Source organism: Triticum aestivum, chromosome 6D, assembly GCF_018294505.1.
Source record: "Triticum aestivum cultivar Chinese Spring chromosome 6D, IWGSC CS RefSeq v2.1, whole genome shotgun sequence".
Lineage (NCBI taxonomy): Eukaryota > Viridiplantae > Streptophyta > Magnoliopsida > Poales > Poaceae > Triticum > Triticum aestivum.
The window spans coordinates 11,555,512-11,564,939 of NC_057811.1; the positions used below are offsets into that span (position 1 = coordinate 11,555,512).

At 51.1% G+C, this 9,428-nt stretch overlaps 1 protein-coding gene and 1 pseudogene across 1 annotated transcript; both read right to left on the reverse strand.

Moving 5' to 3' along the window:
• Positions 1-1,060: 1,060 nt before the first annotated feature.
• LOC123146589 (uncharacterized) lies at positions 1,061-1,199 on the reverse strand (annotated as a pseudogene).
• A 5,370-nt stretch (positions 1,200-6,569) lies between these two features.
• LOC123143056 (probable serine/threonine-protein kinase PBL15) lies at positions 6,570-8,890 on the reverse strand. Its single transcript, XM_044561831.1, has 3 exons — positions 8,279-8,890; positions 7,518-7,790; positions 6,570-7,409 (listed from the first exon to the last, which is right to left on the reverse strand). The coding sequence occupies exons 1-3, from the start codon at positions 8,708-8,710 to the stop codon at positions 6,816-6,818; spliced, it is 1,299 nt and encodes a 432-aa protein (XP_044417766.1). The 5' UTR covers positions 8,711-8,890; the 3' UTR covers positions 6,570-6,815.
• Positions 8,891-9,428: the final 538 nt, after the last annotated feature.

Sequence of the window (9,428 nt, forward strand, 5' to 3'; positions counted from 1 at the left end):
TTGCTATAATCATCAATGAAACTTATGTAATAGGTGTGTCTACCAACTAAAGTAGGGGTAGGACCCCAAACATCGGAAAAAATGAGCTCAAGAGGTTTAGTGGAAATGCTTGTAGACACAGGGTAAGGTAACTGATGACTCTTAGCACACCGACATGAATCACAAACTGTTTCACGATCACGCTCACCAACAAACGGGAGCTTATTCTTTTTAAGCAAATGTTCGACTAAGGAAAAAGATGCATGTCCTAATCTATCATGCCACCGTGTTAAAGAGACTTTGGTGACACCATAGGCTTGTTTATTCAATCTCCTAAGCTCCGGAATCAACGGGTAAAGCCCTCGAACGCATCTACCTCGACACAGGATTTTCTTCGTGACCTGATCCTTGATCAAAAAGAAAAATGGATGAAACTCAAGGAATACATGGTTGTCAATGGCAATGAGATGAACTGAAAGGAGATTTTTTGAAGCACTAGGAACATGAAAAAAAATTCTTAGACGGATATTTTTATGGGGAGTTTTAAGCACTGAATGACCAACGTGGCTAAAGCTCATACCTTCTCCGTTGGCAGTGTGAACTTGATCTTGCCGGCGATACTTCTCACGAACTATCACCTTTTCTAGCTCGCTGGTGACGTGGTCAGTTGCGCCACTGTCCACATACCAGTTCGTGTTGATGCCATAGGAGCCATCTGTTGCGCCTGCGACCTTCTCATCTTGGGACGACTCGCCGTCGTCTTCATAGCGATACCAGCAATCGCGTGCGGTATGGCCTAGCTTGCCGTAGATTTGGCATCGCGGTGCGTTGGGATTGGCGCGAGGTCTGCCACCGCGGCGACCCTTGTTGTTGTTGAAGGGTCGCCCGCTGCCGCCGCTGCCACCACGAGAGGAGTTGCCGCCGCTGCTGTTTCCGCCTGCTGGCGGCTTTCCCTTGCCGTGCGGTGGTCCGCGGTAGCATGAGGAGCCGCCACTGGCGCGGCCGCAGCCGCCACGAGCGACCACGTTTGCAGACGACTTGAAACCCCCGCCCGAGGTGTTGTTGTAGAGTGCGAGGTGCTGATCAAAGTTGCTCATCTGAGCGTAGAGATCATCGAGGCTGATGGTGTCGGTGCGGGCGTTGTTGGCGGAGACGAGGGGCTGGTACTCCATGTCGAGGCCGGCGGTGATGTAGGAGACAAGCTCATCATCATCGATGGGCTTTCCAGCGGCCGCGAGCTCATCTGCAAGTGCCCTCATGTGGGCGAAGTAGGCAGCAACAGATTGCGTCCCTTTCTGCGCCATGGAGAGAGCAACTCGGATGTTGTTGACGCGGGCTCGAGATTGCGACGAGAACATGTGGGCAAGAGCTGCCCAGAGCTCGTGCGGCGTGGTGATGGAGGTAACCTGCACGAGGACCTCTTTGGTGAGAGTATTGAGCAAGTATCCGAGTACATGCTGCCCTTCTCTGAACCAGATTGGATGGAGAGGGTTTGGAGTCTACTCTTCTTTCCCGTCTTTGTCCTTCGTGGTGAGGATCTTGACGGGTTCCGGCATGGTGCTGTCAGCATAGCCAAAGAGGCCAGCCCCCCTCAGCTGCGGTGTCACCTACGCACGCCACAGTACGTAGTTGGTGCGGGTGAGCTTCTCTGCAACCTGCCCAAGGGAAGCCTGGACGGCGCTGGAGGAGGACGACATGGCTGGCGATGGGTGTTTTTGCTAGATGTGATGGATAGAGGTGGCTCTGTATACCATGTAAAGAAGCGGAGAACGTCGTACGTCTCTCGAGGCGACGGTTTCATGTTAATATAGGCAGGGGCATATCCCTGATAAGCATACAAGTTTGTTAAGATTACATCTTGAGGTACAAGGAAAGTAGAGATAAGATACATATGAAAAGATTACAATCATATACTCTAACAACCCTAGACCGAGACTTATCTCAACACAACCGGTGCGTGGTGCGCCCCTTGGAACCTGACCATTATGTTGTTTAACAGAGAGAGAAGAGAAGCGGGTTGTAGATTTACAGCCAGCTGTGGCACGGCTCCAAGAAGTGATGTGAGAGTTTATGGTGGAACATGTTGTATCTCTACAGCAACAACCTCACCGGCTCTATCCCAGTAGAGCTTGGTGAGTTGGTAAACCTGAATTAGTTAGACTTGTCTGTGAACTCGCTGACGGGGCCAATACCCAGCTCGTTTTGGTGGAACTCAGGCAGCTCAGGGGCATAGTGCTCTGCTCTTCCTTAACCGGCTCACCTTCGCAATCCCACCAGAGATCGGCAACATGACGGCATTGCAAGTCTTGAATGTCATCACCAACCATTTGGAAGGTAAGCTGCCAGCCACCGTCACATCACCTAGGAATCTCCAATACATCGCCCTGTTCGATAACAACTTCAGCGGCACCATACCGGTGCAAGATTGGCAGCGACAACTGGATTCCTTTTTGGCATAATGACTGGACAAGCAGAGGACGAGTACTACACCCCTTTCCCACGTTATACTCTTTCGCCAAGAACAAGTGTTGCAATGTTGCTATGCAATATGCTGACAGGGAATGACACGTCCAACTGCTCCCAAACCTCTATGTCATGTTCACTCGAGAAGTACAGTCATTGATGGACTATATACATGACTCGCGGCTATGGGACACCGGACATGATTGCAGAGTCTCTTAAGTTTTCTGAAGAAGGCACCGCTTATTTTTAGAGCCTGTTTACCTTCAGAGGAGTCATGTGGCCACTCAATGCTTTTGTCTGGGATCAAATCGTACTAGTGGTGAAATCTAGCTTCATTTAGGGGCTGCTTCTATTCTTTTTTTTTTGCGGGATAATGTGGGTTTTATTCCTCAGAAACAGAATTACAGTCTGCTAGTACATCATGAGTAACGATGTCTGGCACACGGCGCAACCAACAAGCGGTGCTACCACCAGATCTACCTATACTAGCTAAACTATGAGCAACTCTATTTTGATGACGCTCAATTTTCAACGGAATAAACCCACGTGACTCTAGAGTTTTCTTGATCTCCAACATGAGATGACCGTATGCAGAACGGTCCAACGAGTCATCAGTCAATGCAACAACAACCAGATCGTTGAGGTTTATGCATGGTGGTCGTTTAATCTCAGGAGAACCCTCCTCTACGACCAGGTTCCGTCAAAGTACTTAATAATGTAATTACGGGGGCATACATAATAGCAAGGCAGGCTGGGCTGCTATTTATGGAAGTAGCGGCTATATCTAGTTTGATTGGTGATCCAGTGTTTTGGCCACACAAATTTGTTGGAAACGATGTAGGCGATAAAGCGAACGTACCAACTCCCTTTAATATACGGAAACACTAACGCCCACACGTGTGGGCGTTTCCCAACTCGTCCACACGTCTGGATCGTCATCCAGTGCTTTTTGCACGAATCTTGGCATGAAAAGGTTGATTTTTTATGCCACGTAGGACGGGGCTGGTGCGCAGGCGTTGGAGAGTTTGCCCGCACGCCCGCACCACGCTGTTTGCCAGCTGCGCTGTGTGGGCGAACTAGTTTCTGCCCATACAGCCACCACCTAGGTCATGCGCGTGTGGGCGAACTGATTTTCGCCCCACACGACACTCCTACGTTGTGGATGGCAACTGCAGTTACGCTAACGTGGCAACCCGATACACACACATGGCAACTGTGATTCTTTGCTAGACGGCAACTGCAGTTGCGCGTACGTGGCAACCAGATAAACACACATGGCAACTGTGATTAACAATACATGACAACTATGATTGGACCACACGTGGCAACTAGATAAACACACATGGCAACTACTGTTTGACCATATGTGGCAAGTAGTTAATCACACACGGCAACTGCGGTTTGATTACATGCGGCAACTACCATAAATTAGACATGGCAACTATAGTTAACCAAAACAGATAGAGTTGCCATGCTTTTACAACTACACTTGCCATCCCGGATAACTACATCTGCCAACCAGGATGGCAACTGAATCGTCATCCCGCAGGGTACCTAACGTAGCTGCGCCAGGACGGGTGGGCATTTTTGCTTCGTGCGAAACGCGCGGGGTGGAGCTGAGTAGTATTTGTTGGGCGTGTGGCACGAAGTAGCCGCGCCCACACCTGTGGGTAATTCTAATGTCCGCCCACACACAACCCGTGTGGGCTGCCTCCGGTCACACCACACACTGTGTGTGGGCGCATGTCGAATATACCACACATATGGCAGTTATCGGGGTCCTTAATATAATAATAAAGATATGTCAATGTTAGGAAAGTTGCACTCAATTTCAGTAGTGGATGGATGATCTTTGGTAATTCATAGACATTGGCTAGTAGTTTTTTTTCCACTTACTGCATGTTACTTAAAAATCTAAAAATACACGCAGTCGAGTCTTACCGTTTTTCATCCAAAGAAAATGTAGTAAAGAATATTCGAGTTGATTGTTCCACAAACGGAGGGAATCTACACTATGCGCACGTCCCCCCCCCCCCCCCCCCCCCCACCCCCACACACGTAGGCAGCCAGTGCATGCGCCAGATGAAGCTGCTCCGTTTCGTATGGAACCCATGGTTTTCACTTTCACGTGTACTTTTTGTTAAAATTCATTAATTTTGGTATGTGTTGAAATAATTGTCTTTTGGTCAAATATTTCACCAATTTCGATAGTAGTCACAAATTCAAATAATTTTGAACATTTTTTTGAGTTTTCAAAATATTTGACTGGATTTAGTCAAATTCAATTGGAAATTTTGGCCCTTCGGTTGAAATGAAAACCGAAATCACTGAATTTTAATGAAATATATCTGGAACCGAAATTGGAAAGCACGATGCAGCCTCGTGCCAAGCGGGAGGAACGACCAAAGAAGCATGGCGCGGTCGTCTGCGCACGGGAACGAGTCGCGAGGTCAAGCCTGTCCCCTGCAGCATTATGCCAAAGCCAATATCATTCGGAGATTGATGGATCTGCCTGCACGCGTCGTCTTGTTCCTCCTAGCTTGTCTTGCCCCAGCCGGGTCACGCGCGCGTCTACGTCCTTTTCCGCCCCGTTACACCGCCGTCATCGTCGTCTCGTGTTGCCAGAGACCCAGAGTAGTGCGTAGATAGAACGGTGTCTATTTCTCTCGGTGGGGTGGAGCTGCTGATGCTGACCTGCGAGCTGCCGGATGCCCCATCTTGGGGAGGCAAGCTGCTGGGCCACGGACGTACTCACGACGAGACGACTGACTCCACCCCGACGTCGTCGTCGTCGATGGCTAGCCCGGCCAGGACCAATTCCGGACGGAGCTAGCTAGCTCTTGTATTGTATGCGGGCAAAGATGGAACAGCGCGCGCGCGTGTGCCACTCATTCGGCTGTGGAGAAAGGTACGGGTGAAGGAGATTAGCTACTAGTCTTTCTCATGTACTCCTACTAGTACGAGTGAAGAAGAATCGTCTTGTCCATGTGTGTCTGCGTGCACGGAAGCGTAATTGCGTGGTCGCGTTCGCGACTGGCTCCCGGTGCTAGCTCGGGTGCAGTTGCTTCGAAGCTCCCGGTGCGAAAAACCGACGGCATACAGACAAACAAACGATGCCTCTTATCTCCATTCCTCTTTCGATAGCAGTACTCCGCTGGAACGGTCGATATGATAAGCAGAAGAAGATTCGCCGCGAAAGGCACAAGAAATCAACCGTACGTACAGGCCATCACGATGCAACGATTCCTCTCCATACACCTATACTAACTACGCACGCACGTAGGTAATCCATGGCAGGCCGTGCTAGGCGCCGGCTGGCCGGCCCAAATTTCGACCGGTCGCCGTGCTGCCCTAATGCCCTCCATCCCTTCACGCATACCCATTTGATCGGTTCGTTCCCCATCATCTCTCGCCCTCTCACATTCCTTCCTTTCTGAGCAAACCCAACCCCCCCCCCCCCCCCCCCCCCCCCCCCCCCGCGCGTCCTGCAGCGCGCATTCTCGCCCTCACAGGTTTGCCTCGCCCCTAACGCTCACTGTCTTCAGTCGAAACAAAGCTGTTGACTCGCAACAACATTTCCATTGCCTTCCCCTGCTACATCTATGGTAGGATGTAGCAATCGTCAACACCGGCAGTAGCAAAACTGAGAACGATTGCAGCAAAAAACACATAGTTCACGGGTCTCGACGACGTCATGAAATGGATATAGCAAATCGACGCCAGTAGCAGCAAAACCCCACATAATGGTAGCAAGAGGTACACGGGTTCCAACAAAAACAAAACATAGCAGCAAAAATTTGGCTGGTAGGAAAAAAAACTGGTTCCAGCAAAACAGAAGATGCGGTAGCAAAATTTCGGCTTAGTTCCAGCAAAAAAAACTGCAGCAGAAACGTGTCGTTGTGGTTCCATACACCCTGAATACCAGCCGCTGAGGATTTCTGGCACTGTATCGCCCTGTAAAATTGTAGTTCAAACGACGTGACAGAGGGTGTGTGGTGTAGAAGATGATACGAAAGGAGAGGGGATAAGGCTCGAGGGATTCAGCGGTGCGTGGGGCCCATAGGCAGTGCGCGTGCGTGGGAGCCAACCGGCGCAAGCTTCAGTTGCCACGTAAAACGACATTATTACAGTAGCTATACGAAGAGCTTTGCTACACACACGGCAGGGATAATACGGGATCAATGGGGAGGCCTAGCTAGAAATTTTGGTTGAATCAAATTAGGTGGAGGGCCCCAAACCCGGCTGAAAATCGGCAGGGAGGGGGGCAGAGAAGAAAACTCCATAAAGCCCTGTGAATGTCCGTGCGGTTAGAATAATTTCTATATACACACACACACAACAGGCGCACATACAATGCGTACGTGGCAAGCAGATCACGACAGGTTGGCAGACGCGGTTCTCCGCCGCGGGACGGCGCCGGTGCCGGCGCCCTTCATCTCGGCCCGAAATTTGGCGGAGAGTGCGTTTCTCCCGGCAGCGGGAGCCGTGGGCCAAAAGAGGCCCATGCTGACAGCCATGTCCTTGAGCCCCTCCAGCTGCTCGAGCTCCTCCACCACAACAGCCATGCTTGGCCTGTCCCGGGGCTGTGGGTTCGTGCAACGCACTGCCAGGTGCGCCATGGCGCGGGCGCCCTTGACGGAGTAGTGGCCCGAGAGCTTTTGGTCCATGATGCAGCGCAGGCGGCGGCTGCTAGCGAGGTAGGGCCGGGTCCACTCCACGAGCTTGATGGTCTGCTCAGCGCGTGCAGTGCGGCCAGGGACGTGCTCCATTGCCCGGCGGCCTGTTAGGAGCTCCAGCAACACCACGCCGAAGCTGTACACGTCGCTCTTCACCGTTAGGTGGCCCGTCTGCACGTACTCGGGTGCCGCGTAGCCGTGGGTGCCCATCACGCGGGTGCTCACGTGTGTCTCCTCCCCCTCAGGGCCCAACTTTGCCAGTCCAAAGTCTGACAGCTTCGCCGTGAAATCCTGTTCGACAAGATTAACTCAATCATGACTCGTGAGTCTCGACTCTTGGTAGATCTGATCAGATCCAATTCGATTTGTCAATTCGTGAACGAGAACGAACGAACTTACCGAGTCGAGAAGGATGTTGGACGCCTTCAAGTCTCGGTAGATGACGGGCTGCTTGCCGCCATGGAGGAAGGCAACGCCCTTGGCGGCGCCGATGGCGACCTTGAGCCTGGTGCCCCATGGCAGCGTCGCGGATATCCTTTTAAAGAGGTGGTTGTCGAGGCTGCCGCGCGGCATGAACTCGTAGACGAGGAGGCGCTCCTCGTCCTCGCAGCAGTACCCAAGTAGCTTCAACAGGTGCTCATGCCGGAACTGCCCAAGGAAGATCACCTCGGCCTGCAACCCCATCCCCAGACATAGGAGTTAGTTGGGGCTATGGACGACGAAGAACAGCAGAAAGTAGTGGCTACTGTCCGATGTACTACACCTGACTTTGTCCGAATATTGGAAAATCGTTATCAAACAGCATCCAAAAAATCTGAAATTTTATGACAGCAAACTCTATCAAATATTTGAGGTTCTTGCAAAAATTGATTTAAAAATAACATCCCGTGAGCCGTCACGAAAAAACAAATCGCTGTTCAAAGTTTTGTGCACTGTTTGAGGAGCGATGTTGTTTTGTTTGGTGGGAGCTCCTGGGATGTTATTTTAGGATGAAATTTTGCGAGAACCTCAAACATTTTATACAGTTTGATGTCGTAAAACTTTACATTTTTTGGATGTTGTTTGATAACCTTTTTTCTCAATTCTTGGACAACTAGGGTGTAGTACACCTAGAACATCCACTCCGGAAGAACAGCGGGTAATTATGTACTCCGACTTACCAGCCACTCCCTGTGGCCTTGGTGGCCGGCGATGTTGAGCTGCTTGACGGCGACGGGCTGGGGCTCGAGGCCGGGCCGCATGCCGGCGTCGACGAAACCCTTGTGGACGGCGCCGAACCCGCCCTCCCCGAGGAGGTAGCCGCTGGAGAAGTCGTGCGTGACGCCACGAAGCTCGCTGAGGCTGAAGGAGTGCAGCTGCCGCATGGGGACCGCCCCCATCTCCCCCGCACCGTCGGCGTTGTCCTCGTCATCCTTGCCGTCCGTGGGCGCGGGGCTGTTGGCCATGGCGGATAGGCGCCGGAAGGAGGCGAGCCGGCGCGAGAACTCGGAGTTGGGCGGGCGGTAGTTCCGGGCGTCCGCGGCCTCCTCGTCCTCCTCCGCGCTCCAGCACTTGGTCGCCGACGCCAGCACCTGCCTCCATGGCCTCGGCATCCTCCTCGCTACCCTTAGCTAGGTAGCTTGGATTGCTGAGAGCGTGGGGAAGGAAAGGAAATGGGTAAGAGCTAGAGGTAGAGGTGGATATGGAGCAGTACGTGGTGGAGGTTCGTGGTGGTCGCGACTTGTGAGCGTGGTCGGGGAAGAAGGGCGTGCTAGTGGCAGGGATGATATACCAACGGCCCGAAAGGGGACGGGACGACTGGTGGGTCTTGGCGGAGCGTATTGTTTTTCTTCGCAGTATCTCCGAGAGTTTCTCGTCGGATTGGATCCGTCTGCTTCACGTGAGAGAGACCCGGTTGGCAGTACCAAAAATCCCAATTCACCGGACGCAGCTTCAGTGACTTGATGAAGCCAAATCTGATCGTAACTTAGCCCTTTCTATCAGCCATTCATTAAAGATCTGACGTACCAGATTGACCCATATTTCGAACGATTTTTTTTAAGTGTTCAGAAAAAACTGAAAAAATTCGAATAAATCACAAATATATCGTTTCGTATTCTGTGAAAATTTCAATCCATTTGGATGTATTGTTTGTGAATAAACATTTTTTATTTTTTATGCTCAAAAGGCTATTTAATCACAAACCATACATCCAAATGGGTTGAAACTTTTTCAGAATACAAAACCAAACATTTATGATTATTGGATTTTTTTTATTTTTTCTGAACAAGTTAAAATTTCCTAATTGAAATATGGGTCAATCTGATACGT